General features: G+C 37.8%; 2 protein-coding genes across 8 annotated transcripts in view; both read right to left on the minus strand.

Moving 5' to 3' along the window:
- Positions 1–6,768, minus strand: part of MEIKIN (meiotic kinetochore factor) — an 81,167-nt gene extending 74,399 nt beyond the window's left edge. For both annotated transcript variants that reach the window (XM_047866322.1, XM_047866314.1), the window contains exons 1-5: positions 6,440–6,768; positions 6,214–6,301; positions 5,755–5,842; positions 4,062–4,122; positions 143–280 (exon numbers count right to left, since the gene is read on the minus strand). In XM_047866322.1, the coding sequence (XP_047722278.1) occupies positions 143–280; positions 4,062–4,122; positions 5,755–5,842; positions 6,214–6,301; positions 6,440–6,572 (508 nt within the window). In that variant the 5' untranslated portion in view covers positions 6,573–6,768. The remainder of the gene's footprint in view (positions 1–142; positions 281–4,061; positions 4,123–5,754; positions 5,843–6,213; positions 6,302–6,439) is intronic.
- A 6,800-nt stretch (positions 6,769–13,568) lies between these two features.
- The window catches only part of ACSL6 (acyl-CoA synthetase long chain family member 6), a 60,972-nt gene continuing 59,376 nt past the window's right edge, over positions 13,569–15,164 (minus strand). For all 6 annotated transcript variants that reach the window (XM_047878864.1, XM_047878870.1, XM_047878855.1 and 3 more), the window contains one exon: positions 13,569–14,140. In XM_047878864.1, the coding sequence (XP_047734820.1) occupies positions 14,003–14,140 (138 nt within the window). In that variant the 3' untranslated portion in view covers positions 13,569–14,002. The remainder of the gene's footprint in view (positions 14,141–15,164) is intronic.

The following is a 15,164-nucleotide window of genomic DNA, read 5'->3' on the forward strand; positions in this document are numbered from 1 at the left end:
GGTGGATAGTGAGTGAGGGCAGGAAGTTTTAATGAGGAAGACAAGCACACCTTCTCAAAAGGAACATTATTCATTGGAGGATTTGTGGACAAAGGAACAATTTCTATAGTGGGTCAGCTTAAGGTTGAAATTGTTTTCTCACCTAAATAATCTGATCCTCTGAAGAGTTCAGGTGATGGGAAACTACTTAAACTCTCTTCAAAACTCTTGCATTCTGTGTAAGAGTCTGTGAATGAATAGCTCAGGAGAGAACTAGAAGTATCATGCTGCAAACTTTGTCCTATAGAATAAACAAACAAAAAAGGTAAAATGTTTCAACAGTAAACACACTCAAAATCCTAAGAATTCAAATATGTAGAAATATACATGCAGTTTTATACAGAGAATGTAAAATTACTTATATAAATGACTGAAAAAGCATACAATTGTACACCACTTTAACTTAAACCTTAGAAAATAACTTGTTTTTTATGTAGAAAAATGCATTATAATCTTTTCCATTGCTTTCCCAAGTTTTATAATTTATTCGTTATGCTCCTTAGCTTCAATTGTGATTTTTTACCCCAAAATACAAGTTTTATATATAAGTAACTCACTAACTGTAAACTAACAAGCTGAGAATAAAGGGTAATTCTAGTTATTCCATTTAAAAATCAATGAGCCTACATCACCAGAGAAATACAAATCACAACGAGATGCCATCTCACTCCTATCTGAAGGGCTAAAATTAACAACTCAGGAAATAACAGACGTTGGTGAGAATGCAGAGAAAAGGGAACTCTTTTGCACTGTTGGTGGGAATGCAAACTGGTGCAGCCACTCTGGAAAACAGTATGGATGTTCCTCAAAAAATTAAAAATACAACTACCCTACAATCCAGCAATGGCACTACTAGGTTATCCAAAGGATACAAAAATGCTGATTCAAAGGGGCACATGCACCCCCGTGTTTATAGCAGTGCTATCAACAATAACCATTTTGTGGAAAGAGCCCAAATGTCCATCGAATGATGAACGGATAAAAAAGATGTGGTATATATATATATATATATATATATATATATATATATAATGGAATACTACTTGGTGATCAAAAAGAATGAAATCTTGCCATTTGCAATAACATGGATGGAACGAGAGTGTATTATGCTAAGTAAAATAAATCAATCAGAGAAAGACAAATAGCATATGATTTCACTTATGTAGAATTTAAGAAACACAACAAATGCACATATGGGAAGGGAAGGAAAAATAAGATAAAAACAGAGAGGGAAGCAAACCATAAGACACTCTTAAATACAGAGAACAAACTGAGGGTTGCTGGAGGGGAGGGTGGGTGAATGGGCTAAATGGGTGATGGAAATTAAGGAGGGCACTTGTTGGGATAAGCAACCGGTGTTCTATGTAAGCGATCAATCACTGGGTTCTGCATCTGAAACGGATACTACACTGTATGTTAACTAACTTCAATTAAATAAATAAATTTTAAAAAAGGATACAACCAGTTGTAAATTAGAGACTATTTTCTATTTCCTTATATCTTTCACACATCAACTTTATAAATCTAGTAACCAAGGACATATAGTGTGTATTTAAACTACAATTTTACAAAATAATAATTATGGTTAGTTTATTTTCTCTAAACAGAGTATAAAACTCATTCAACAAGCATTTGAAATTATATGATGTCCCAAATATGGGATAGGAACATAAAAGGTAGTGCTTATTCTCAACAGCTTTAGATCCAAGAGTAACAAAAGCAATTATACTGCTGTTTTAAGTCCTGATAGAAGTATACAAAAAGTGCCACAGAACTTCCAAGAAAAAACTCATATACAAAGAAGAGGGGTCAGGAGAGGCTTCCCAGTAGAGACAGCACCGGAATTTTTTTTTTTTCTTGAAGAATAAGTAGATATTCACCAGGCAAAGAAGAAAGACGTAAGGAAAAGCATTTGTTGAGCAGCTCCCTTGCTCTTTTGCACTATATTCTAGAAAATATTTCTCTATTCTATTTTCTAGCTAGCTAATTTGATTTTGAGCTGAATTCATTTCAATATTAGGCTCAATTACTGAGTTTTTAAATTTGATGATATTTTTATGTTCCAAGGACCATTAATTTTTTAAAATAGGACTGTTATATTATGGATCCAGGGGCCTCTTGTCTTTAAAGAGATATTTAGTTTTTCTCTAGTTCTTCAAACGTTACTCTGTTTGCTTGATTTGTTGCCTCTCTTCTGTGTCACTGGTTTTATTCAAAGGTTTGGGTGTTCCTAGTTGTCTGTTCATATCTCTGCTTAAAAATATGCATTTTTACAGCAGTGTGTATAAATTCTGAAACAGCAGCCTAGCTCTGGAGATTTCTTAGAAGTGTAATGAGACATGCTGAGAACCCATGTTCTACATGGTGATGTCCTCCTGCAGTTTCAGGTATTGTAGGTAAAATGGGGCACTATTTTAATTGTCTGGCTAGTGTACACACTAGAAGCCTCCTTTATCAGAATTTCCACTTCAGAGAGCCATACTACATCTTTACCCAGGGGTTAACAAGCATAATCTATCTCTTTTACCTTTTTCTCCCTCTGCTATCCTTGTGGTAATCTGGATTTACTACAGACTCTCTTCTGCTTCTCACTCCAGTCCCAGCATTGATACTTAAGAACTAAACCCTCAGTTCACTTTCCTTAGGAGTAGTTCTCAGGGTTTATCCTGGCAGCATGCATTGTCAGCTGCCAATGTTTCCAAAATAAGCAAAGGATGAGGCAGAGGAACCAGGTCACATAGTGGCAAAATGCAGTGCTTAATCTATCTATCACCTTGACAATTCCTTCAGGGTCCTTTTTATTATAGGGTTTTTTTTTGTTTGTTTTTGTTTGTTTTGGTTTTTTTTTTTTTTTGCATTTATTCACCAACTATTTGGAATGTCTCTAGAGCTCTTATCTCTGCAGTGGTTTTTCTCTGCTCTTCAAATATTCTCAAATATTCAGCAATCTGATCTCATATACTTTTAAGAATTCCTCAGTATTTCTGGTGTGCTGATGGCATCCTTTCTTGTATTCAAAAATAACTTCAATTACACCAATATGTAGATGGCTCATAAATTTCTATCAGCAATCATCCATATCCAACTTGCCTATTTGGCATTCTACTTAGTCATCTTAAAAGCACCCATAACCTAATATATTAAAAACATAATTTATGACCTTTCCCTCAAACGAGATTTTTTTTCCAGTAAATGGCACCACCTTGTATCCAGTTATGCAAGCCAGAAACAGGTGTCATCTTTGATACTTCCATCTCCTTCATTCTTCATTTGCCAAATTCTGTCAGTTTCGTTTCCTAAAATGGTCATGAGCTAGGCTCACTTCTTTCCATTTTCAATGTCATCCTTTAGTACAAAGTGCCATCATTTCTCCCCTAAAATACTGTAATAACCTCCTATCTGGTCTATTTGCATCCATTCATGCTTCTTTCCATACTGTAGCCAAGGTGATCATATATCTTCCTAAGTAAAAGACTCCAGTGGCTTCCTGCTGCTCCAAATATAAACAGCCATATCTTTGACATGGCCTACAAGGCTCGGCAAGGCCTCTGTGTGTGTTCAACCTTGTCTTAATATTGCATTTACCCCTCCTTTCTGACCGACAACCACACTGGACTTCTTTCAGTTCATTGAACACGTAAGGCTTAATCCCAAGTTTCGATCTTTGCTATTCCCTCTGCCTGGGTGGCTCTTAACTCACCTCTTTGCATAGCTAATTTCTCCTTTTCTTCCAAACGCAATTCAATTGCTGTTCCTTCATAGAAGCTTTCCCTAATCTCTCCAGCTAAACTCAATTTGTTACATTCAAATCAATCTCTTTTGCAGCATTTATAACAATTTTAATTTCCTGGTGTATACTTGAAAGCTATGAGGATGAGGTCCATTGCACAGGCAGATGGATTCACCTTGGACTAGGAGAAAGATACCTCTTCCACTAAGATGGGAAGATGAAACAAAAATACAAATGGATGCTTATGTTCAGAAGAAAGAAAGTTGAGAGAGTTCATATCTGGCAGTCTTACCTGATACTAGCTCACTACTCGATGAACTACTGTCAACCTGGAGGTCATCAGTCATTGACTCCTAAGTGAAATAAGAATTAAAGGTATAGCACAAACTATGAGACTGAATATTTTTATATTTTATTATATCACATTGATTTGGTTACTTTGAAACGAAAAACTGAACTTTGTGTATCAGCTTCATATGTATAATAGATTCTTTCAGTTTCCTGATCACAGATGTAATCTGATACTTAATATTAAATCTAAAAATAAATACTGAAATATAATAATGTGGGCACATCTACAGAGTCAGCAATATACTAGTCAACTAACTACTGTAGGTTAAACCAGCACCTAGAAGGTGAACAATCTTCTGACCACCTAGGTAGGAAAAGTTTTTCTTTCTCTAGATAGGAAGGCAAAATAAATCAAAAGACTGATAAGTCTAAATAAAATATGAGAAATACAATTAAAGGCAAACAAATATAAAAGTATTTGTTATATATGTGTATAAAAGTGTAACTCCCTTCAACATATAATGAATAAACATTTCACCAAAAAAGAAACACAGATAGCCAATAAAATGAGAAAAAAAGTATCAATTTTACTAGTATTCAGAGAAATGGAAAATCAGATAACATGTTACTTTTCATCTATCAAATATATGTGTTTTCAAATTATCAGATAAAATGGTGCCAACTGCCCAACATGAATTAAAAATGATTCAACTCTTGACCCACTGCAAAATTTTTTATCTTAGAGTGACAATTTGAGTGTACACAAAAAACTTCTGTGGTAGAATGCCCATTGATATCTAAGATGGCAAAACCTTGGAAACAATTTCAATCCTCCAACCACAGGAAAAAGTCATACAAATTACAGTATATCTATAAGACAAAGCACTATGCAGACACTAAAAATCATATTTTTAGAGACCACTTAATGTTAGAGCAATATACAATCAGACAACAACTTTTAAATTTAAAAAAAGGCACAGAAAAAAAGGAATGTAGAAAAAATATATAAAAAGTAGAAGAAACTTTTTAAACACTTGTTTTTTTGGCATAGTCTGGATCATCTACAACGAACACTTAACAGTGTTAAAATCTGGGGTAAAATCCTTTAAAAAAATGCCTTTGTTGAAACTGCCCACCCCCAAAACACATGTTTTAGAGATATATGTAAGCTAAAGCACTGGAACATGACTATTTAATGCTAATGGTAGATGAGTCACAAGCAATTTTTAAAATCTGAGTTTCTCCAAACTACTGCAATGTATCTTTAAAATACTGTACAGAATCCATATTAACTACAGTAGGTCAAGAAATTGTATAATATACTAATGGTAACGAACACTGTTTCTAGTTGTTAATGGAAAGTCAAAAAGAAAACATGAAAATGACTTTGAAATGCTTTTAAGTGCTCCTCAACATAAGGGAGTTACTAAGAAAAACTTACATATACTCAGTAATGGGCATTTCTCAAAATTTTGTCAAGGGAAATTAAAAATAAAAAATGTGGCTATGAATCCACCAGAATCAGAAATTCAAGGCCCTGTCTAAAGAGAAAACACCAGCGTTTATAAAAATGCTACGAAGCCATGTATTCTCTATTAAACAAAGACTATACTACATTTTAATCTACAGGCGCATCAGTTACCGCTGGTCTCTGCTGTAAGTTTACCCAAGGTCCGTACGAGAAATATACATACACTCAATGGAGCAATCTTCTCATCCCAGGGCTCTTCACTAGTGCTATTTCCACGCAGGCTTTTCTGTCCTGTAACTCTTAACTGAGTGCTAACAAACAAACAACGCAATTAGTTTGCACGGTCTGGACTTGGCTTTCCACGTCTCTGTTCATACTGTTCAGAATCTGAAAGGCCATGTGGGGACGCCATTAAGAAAAAGACCCCAATGGGGTAATTGTACCAATACCCAACTGATGGTGCGAATGCTTTCTTTAGATTTGAGCTCACTTGCTTTTACGTAACTTGGCAAAACTGCTCTTTAAAAACTTCTGGGCCTATGTTGTGGGAGGAGCGAAATCACAGTATTCCACCTATTTTCTTCGTTGACTCTCGGAAGGAGAAGTTGGCTATTGGCAGAAAATGAGGATGAAAATTTTGAGGGGGGCCAGAGGCATGGGCTTGGCACTAGTGGCTACGCACCTCGGCGGCCTAGAGCGGCTAACTCCCCGCCCACTCCACTCGGCTTTCTCTGAGATCTTCGGCAAACAGGGCGCTTCTCCTTTCAGGCCTAAAAGAGGGCGGCATAGTTCAGGGAGAAGCCCTGAGGCCCGTTTGCCGGCCTCGGGTTTCCCTGGGCCGAGGCCTAGCCGCCACCGCCCTTCGCGTTTGCCGACCCCGAGTGCCAGGCTTGCCCACCCGGGCTTACAGTGCGCAGAGTGCCTTCTGTCTGGACCTGGAGGGGCCTCCGCCTTCACGGTGGGGCCTAGCTCCGGCGTCGGGGTTAGGTTGAGCCTCTGGCCAGCCCGCTTCTTGCGGGTATACACCCGTAGCGACCACATTGCCACCCTACCCCCCCAAGGCCTTAGGGGCCTCTTGGCCCTCCACAGCCTCTCTCGTCGCCTTCCGGAGGAAGCAAGCTAGGGTCTGAGTGCCTCAGCGTCCACGCACAGAAGCTGCCTGCGGAGCAGTATGACAAGAGCTGGGCGGAGAAAAGCCAACAGCCCACGGAACCAACTGCTACACTGGACTGACTGGAGCAGCCCGCCTCGCTCCCGCCTTTTTTTTTTTTTTTTTTTTTTTTTTTTTTTTTATCTCGTCCAAGCCTTGCGCTGGCTTCTGGGAAACGGAGTGACGTGAAGGCCGCCCCGCCCCCCTGGAGGTGCGGCGTCCGGGTATTTGGCGGTAGGCCCGCGTGGTTGCAGGTCCAGTGGCGCTGGCTGTCTCATCTCACACTTGAAGAGAAGCTTATGGGAAAAAGCCTTTTAATCTTACGGGTGGTTGCAACCTTTGCTTTTTATTTTTCCCTTAATGTGTTGAGCTCATCACGTGCGTGCTACCGATGGCTTAGCCCATCTCATTATCAACATTGCATTAATGCCTCAGTAATGTTTTAGGTCTCCGAACATAGGGAGTTTTGGGGGGGGGGGGGGGGGCGGAGTGCGGTGGTCAGCCTGACTCAGTGCAGGGAAAGTCAGACAGCAACCAAAGCACATTACCAGCAGAGAATATCCTCCTGAGCAATCAACCTCGGTTCCGGGGCCACCAGTTTATTGGGGAGCCATGGCATTTGAGAGTTAGCATTCAAAGACCTTGCTTCCAGGAGATTTCTTCTTAAGGATAAGAAGAATCCCTTCGCCCCATCCAGGAGCTATCTCCGGGACATCTGGGCAGCTTTATGGTCAAGGTAGAGAATTTCTTACCTCCTAGTGTCCTGGGGCTCAGCTTGTTTGCTCTGCCTCATTGCAGGAACGTAGGAATGACTTCCCTCTCTCCATACATCCTGGTTGAACCACCTGGCTGCATCTGATAAGCATATTGTGCATATAATAACCATCTTCATATTTTTAAAATGACATTTCACATTAAAAAATGCATTTGTAGATATAAAATTACAAAAACTCAAAGACTTGTGATGTTCCAATATTGTATGTATGACTATAGCACACATATAGCCACAATGTTTTCCTAATTAAATTCCTCTGAACTTTTTAAAATTTAAAATTTGCTCATAGAAAGTCACAACAATCGATTTAATATACAATTAATTATTAAAACTTAGCTTTATAAAGAACAGAAGGTAGGAATTCCTACCTAGTTAGATATAGTGTTTTGAGTCACTGAATCAATACTTACTTAGCACCTTAGTCTGTGTTAGGCATTCTGGTAGGTCCTGGGGATACAGAAGTGTGTTAGAAATGGTCCTTCAGTCTAGGATCTCAAAGCCTTGTTGCAACACAAAGCAATGATCATATTTCAACCTCCTTTCTTTAGTCACATCATAACATGCTGACCAGCAGTCTCTAGTTTACAAGTCAGATCTCCAGGCTCTTCTCTCTCTCTTTGGAGGCTGTTGTGAAAAAAACTCGGAGTTCTTAAATGACTTGTGGGAGGTATGGATCCTTCCATGCCTTACACCTAGAAAGGGAAGAAACAATGAAAAAGGAAAAGAGCTTAAAGCAAAAGCTGATTTGTGCTTTGGTGTCCCTATTCCTTAATTGTCTCGCTATACTGATCTCCATTTACTGAAATGCCATCAAGTAAAGGTTTATGGAAGTTAATGCATAGGGTTTCAAAACTGGAAATAACCTTTGGAATGATTTCTTGAGCCAAAAGGGGTCCTTGAAGATGATCTAATTTACCCCTCATTTTGCAGCTGAGGAAACTACAGGTTAGGGAGGCTCGTTATGACAGATGATTGGCATAGGTGGCATGAGTCTCCTGGCATTTGGCTAGTGTGCTTGTCATGGCCCTATTCTTCCTAACACATGGCTGGGAAAGGGGTCGGGGGAGCAAGGAAAGGAGTTTGAAGCCCTCAGTTGCAAGGGGATGAAAGATACTATAGACACACTTGGTCTGTTTAAAAAAATTTTTTTTAATGTTTTGTTTATTTTGGAGAGAGAGCGAGAGAGAGAGAAAGAGCAAGCGAGCAAACAGGTGAGGGGCAGAGAGAGAGGGAGACGCAGAATCCAAAGCAGGTTCCAGGCTCTGAGCTGTCAGCACAGAGCCTGACGTGGGGCTCAAACTCACAAACTGTGAGATCATGACCTGAGCCTAAGTCAGACACTCAACTGACTGAGCCACCTAGGTGCCCTACACACTTGGTCTGTTTAAAGCTTCACCCAGTGCCAGCCTATAAAAGGGAAGGAGATGTGTCCCATACAAAAGGATGGGCAGAGACGTCTCAATTCAATTATCTCTCTGTATCTCCTCATTCTATCCCCAGATACACAAATGCCAGTGCAAGCAATCATCAAGTTAAATTGAACTTCTCCCGTTTCCCTTTGTACTCCTCCCATATCTAGACTCAGAATTCTGCTAGCAGTGTTTCAGTTCACACAATGGGTCACACGATGGGTTTGACTAGGTTTGGAACAGTTATGGAGAAACTAACTTCCATGGTGAAACAAATTCCAAATTTTGAAGAGATTTCTGAAGAAGTTTTTTTTGTTGTTGTTTTCTTTTGTTTTAAGTAGCTCTTTTGTGGTTTTAGCATTCCCTGGAGCCCAGAGGCAATCCTTCTCTGTTTTCTTTTGGAGTGACTCACTGAGCAGTTCTGTTTGTGTTACTAACCACAATTTTCAGGGTCTAACTGGAAACCAGTTTATTTCTGCTTACTTGACCAGACTGTACAAAACCACAGTGACAGAGGAAATGTATCTTCAGGTGTTGTGATCTTAATGCTATGCAACACATGAAAAACAGCCAAGGGGATTTTTCATTCAGTGGCTATTTCTTGAGCATCCTGTATGGGCTAGTCCTTCTGCACTGGGGCTATAACCTCAAGCAACTCACAGCGTGAGTGGGAGTGGGGCAGAGGGAATCTTCTCAGATAAAAGGATAACTGAGCTGTTCTAAGAGCTGCGTGGTGGCAGTTAGCAGAGCTATTAAAGGCTATGGCATTCCATGAAAGTGGGACTATATGTGCCACATGGAGGCACAGAAAAGCATGATGCTTTTAGGGCACTACATAAAGTAGTTGATATGACTGGAACCAAGGCTCCAATGGAGGAAGCGCAGGAGTAGAGATGCTACGCCTTGTGTGCTGAACCAGGGAGTCTGAACTTTATCCTGGAAACTGGGAAGTCATGGAAGGAATATTAAGCAGGAGAGTGGCATGACCAGATTTTCAATTTAGAAAGATCACACTGACTAAAATGTGGATGGTGACATTTAAAGAAGCTGGGGGTAGAAACAGGAAAACTAATTAAGAAAGAACAGTAATATTCCAGACAAGAGATGAGAATGGCCTGAACTATACTAATAGCCATTAGAATGGAGGAATAGATAATAGCAAATATACAGAGAAGGCAGAATCTGCATAACTTTAGGCATGGCAGAATGTACCATCTTAAGAAAGTATAACCATTAGCTTGTATATGGGTAAAAAACATGGAAATACTGTTTCAGGGGCATCACAATGGAAAATTTGAATACAGTTGTTCTTTTAAAAGTATAAAAATGATTTAAATTCAGTACACATTTAAATCCAGGACACACTTGGTAACAGAAAATGCACAAAGAAAAGGAGCACCTCAGGGGTGGGGGAGGACTGTAAATCTTTGGAGTTTGGGGACACTTACGGAGAGTGCAGAGTATGCTGACTAGTGGTAAAGTTTGATATAATGTTTACCATAAGCTCTATGATCAATAATTACTAATATACTAACATCAGGGGACTGTGCTGTATAAATATATAAAATAGTAATTATAAGCAACTTTGAGAAACGAAAAAATCTTTATTTTTTACAAAAGTTTTCATAAATGCATTTTATATTTGATAGGCATGCTATTATAACAAAGCAACTAAAAAGATAATTACAGTTAAGATACATGTATGCATATTTAAAAGGTAATATTTTAATTTCCTCAAGTTTTAAAAATTTAATGTAGAATAAGCAATTCTTCAAAAAATACCCCTTTTCCCCACCCCGTGCAATTGTTGCAATGACTTAGAAGGAAAATTAATCAGTCAAATGAAATGTCTAAAAGCCACCATCACCTCATCAGAACCTTTTCAGTTTGGGACAAGGTTTAGAATTGCTTATATTCCAAGTATTTATCTATTGCCTCTGGGTTATAACCATTCATTGTTCTAACTCAAGAATTTCTCATTTAGGGCTTTGTCCTCACTTGAATGCTAATCCCATTCTTAACTGCAGTTAATTTTAGAATCACAGAAAGGACTGTGCAGCATACTTGAGAGACAATTCAAATTATCAGGATCATTTTCTTTTCATGTTTATGCTTCCTTAAAATAAAAAAAACAGGCAAAAAAATATAGCAACTTAGCTCAACATATAATTTATCAATTTTATATATGATTATTCATTCTTTTTTCTCCTGAGATATTAAGCAAGTTTGTAAGCAGTCTGTTTTCATGCAAAAAATACAGTTTTCCATTGTTTACATTCATCTCATAGTATTTTGTATCCTAAATAACTATATCAACTTTGTGCTTTACACATTTGGAAAAAGAAGAATAATCCATTTTCTTTACTGCAGAAAAAATAAAAGATTATCAGATCTTAGATGGGTAATACAACCTAATTAAGTGCAAACTTCGAGTTGCTAAAACATTACCTGACTATAAAAATTGCAGTGGAAAGTTCTATTTTCCTCATGCTTGCAGTTTTACTCAAATGTAGAATGAAAGGTTAACTTTCTCATATGAGGGAGACATAGTATGTTTATTCCTTGAACTTCTGAGTCTGTGAGTCCCTAATAAATGTGGAACTAGGCCTCCACGCCACACCTGGTCAGTTTCCTCTCTCACCTGGGGGGAATCATAATACAATATAAAGATGTCTTTTATGGCAAAAGAAAAAAAAAGGTGTATATTCTATTTGAAAATATACACAGGATTGGCTTCTAAAATGTGAGAATTACTGATTTATATTCCTAATTACATTAATAATGTACATTTGAATGAAAAACATAAAAGGCCAAACATTTAGGAACATGATTTTTTAAAAAATAATTCATCTGTTATGTCTCTAGATTTCTGTCGGATCTGATGTCCACTACAAATGTGTACATCTTAAGTACATAGCCTTTTCCTATATTGGTTAAAGAGAAATACAAAAATTTTCCCCCCAAAATAAAGTTGGGGAATCTGAAGCAAGAGGGATTTTCCATTAACACATCTTGTTTTATTTGTTCTTTATTCAAAAATTCAGTGGAGTTAAACAGAGGAGTAGATAAATGTACCTGCAGTATATTTAGGGCCCACTGTTTACTTTTCTCAGCACATTTGCTGTAACCTATTTATTGGCCCAAGTGTGATGCTTTACACACAGATCAGGAAGGCCAGAAGAAACACAAGATCTTTAAAGTGAGAAAAACAAGAGATCTTTACCTGTCCATAATCAATCATATCTAACTACTATGAGGTAAAAATACAACCAAAATAAGTGTTACATTATTTGCTTATGTTATATTGTCCAAAATCCTTTTGAAAATAAGAGAAAACTGAAATTTTTTTGAGTGGAAGGACAATGGGAGTCAGCTTCATTTTCTTCAAGATGTGAAGCTACTTGCCTTATTTTAAAAGAGTATGAATATCTAATTCAGATAATGATTTTCTCTTTTAGTCAAACATTAAATATAAAAAATTAATGCTATGTAGATATGGCCTTGGAAATTTTTAGAATTTATTTATTCAGAAATGCCTTTAAGAAGGAATATGCATGGAACTAGCTCATATACTAAAAGTCAGATTTGTAAGTGTAAGTAGAGGATCTGCGGACAGAAATATGCCAAAGGAATGTGTAAAGAATTGGATAAACGCATCAAATGAAGGTGTGATCCACTTTTGCCAATACTGAAATATAAGTGTATATAATCACTGATACAGATTCATCCAGTAGGCCCATGTGATGATGCAGTTTTTTAACCAATAGCATTTATTTACAGCTTGGATTTGCTCCAGGGGAAAGGAACTTCTGGACTGTGAACGCTTTCCCCATGTCTGCTTTCAGAGTCCTGTCTCTATAGAAGAAAACACTTGCCTAGGGATGGTTCCTTCTTCAGAAGCACAGTCTGTAGCTTGGAACCTAACTGCTGTCCATGCTGGGTTTTAATTATAAGAAATTGTTGGTACTTGGGTGCAAGGAGTGTCTAAATACATAATGCAAAAAAAGGAGGTTTCCATGGTTAAGCTTAAAAGCATTTAAAGATTTTTTGAATGGAATTATGCCCTATGAGATATTCATCTATGATGGATTTAAAAACTTTCATAGCGGTGTTTTGAAGAGGTTCTTCAAAATTAAGTTGTTGAAAAACTGTTTTCTTTGGAAATAACATCCCTTCCTCCCCTTGTTCAGGATTACAGCCATATTTGGTTTCCCAGGCCTGGCCTGGACATACTATGAATGGGAGGCCTGAAGAGCCCAGCAAGGAATATAGGTACATTAATTGCTGTCTATCTTGAGAAATAATTCTGGGTTTCTTTTCCCAAGTCTTCCCCAAAGGTCCATTCATTGTAGAGTCAACAGACATCTTTTAGAATTCATGTGGTAAGAAGTCCATGGATATACACATTTTATCCTTGAAGTAGCTGTACATTTGTCTCTAAGTAGTTCCTGAATATTTTAATGAGCTTAATAAATGAGAAAATATGTTGAAAGATCTTTGTAAAATGTTATATAAATATAACATTTGTTTCAATAGTATCTGAAATCGCATTTTTCATGCATAAAAGTAAAAATGACAGGGAAAACTTGTTCACATCAATAAGAATTGTCATGTATAAAGAATCTGAATTTATGTAGAATGTGCATTATATCTTGTTTTAGCATGATTCTGTACACCTAATTTTAATTTTTTAAGTCTGATTTAACTGTGATTTTGACAATCAGTTACTAATGAGGTAGTCCACATTGCTTAGATATTTGCTATATCAGGTTACTATTCCACAAATAATGAAGTACAGTATATCAGTTATGTTTTTCCTTTATGTTTAATAAGAGTTCTGTGAACATTGAGAATATATTACTTTTAGTGGTACACAGTCCTTGAGAAAAGTCTTGATTTTTACATTGCCATTTGTGATATTTTTAGCAGCTTGTTACAATATCATTTTAATAAAAATAAAGTGTACTCAGTGATGATAGAGAAAATATTGTTAAAGACCTCTTGGGACAGGAAAAGGCATGGTCATAAGATCACGTGCTTATTCATTTTCAGCTGCATCATTCTGATTCATTACTTTCAAGAGTAACTATAATATTGCTACACAGTCCATTATACTGAGAAGAACTTTCCTTGAACTTCACATGGAGATTGAGTAAAGCTCTTCTATTTGTTTTTTGAAGTACTCTCTCAGCTCAGGTCTCTTAGCCTTTAATGTTGGTGTCAGCAAGCCATTCTGAACTGAGAACATGTCAGAGTGGATGTGAATGGCTTTAACCTAAAAACCAAATGCAGAATATGTCTTTATCAGGAATATAACATAGCATTTATAGTACACATGATAAAAGTAACAGGCATACAAGAATAGATATATTGATATTAAAACACTATGCTCTTTTTAAAAGTCAAAGTTAGGTTAGTAACATTTCAGCCTATTTAACATGTCTGCAAGCCACCTTTTCTCGCTTCCTACTCCTTCATTTAGCCAGTCAACAGAAATGAGCTGGGTGCTTATTCTGTGCACCCAGGCACTGAGGACACAAAGAAGAATCATGACTGCCCCTGCCCGCAGCGGGTGCACACTAGCTTCAGCAAAGCAGACACACCGGGCAATTATCAGACAGTGTGGTATGCACAGTGACAGGAGGCGCCTAAGGCAGTGATGGTAGGGGAAAAGGAGGAGCAGCCAGGGAAGCCTTCCCAAATTAGATGCGTGTTAAAAGATGAGTAAGAGTTAACCAGCAAAGGAGGAGAGGTGGGTAATGGAGGGCATTCTAGGCAGAGACAACTCCAAGAACAAAGCTGTGGGAATGAGAAAAGACAGAACATGTGAATGGAAATCCAAGTGGTTTTTTGGTGTAGATACATGAAGTAGGGGGTAAAGGGGTAAGAGATGAAGCTGAAGTGGTTAATGCAACAATTTACAGAGGAGCTCAAACTTTATGCTGGAGTCTGTAAGAAGGCACTTAAGGTTTTCATACAGGGCAGTGGCATGGCTAAATACACATTTTAGAAAGATCTTGCCAAGAGAAATGTGAAAATGTTCTTTGAGAACATGAAGATTAGAAACAGGGAAACCAATCTGAGGGATCTGGCCAATCCACGGGGGACCAGATAAGCACCTACACTTAGATTCAGGGCAGAGACAGAGACAAGTAAGCAGTTCTAAGACCCATTCCATGGACAAGAGGTAGTAAAGAGGGAGGCAGCCTCAATGACCCCTGGGTTTCTGATTTGAATGGGTACATGGATGGTATTGCAATTCAGAGCAGGAATATAAAGTTTGAGGGTACATGATGAGT

The sequence above is a fragment of the Prionailurus viverrinus genome, chromosome A1, assembly GCF_022837055.1.
Source record: "Prionailurus viverrinus isolate Anna chromosome A1, UM_Priviv_1.0, whole genome shotgun sequence".
NCBI lineage: Eukaryota > Metazoa > Chordata > Mammalia > Carnivora > Felidae > Prionailurus > Prionailurus viverrinus.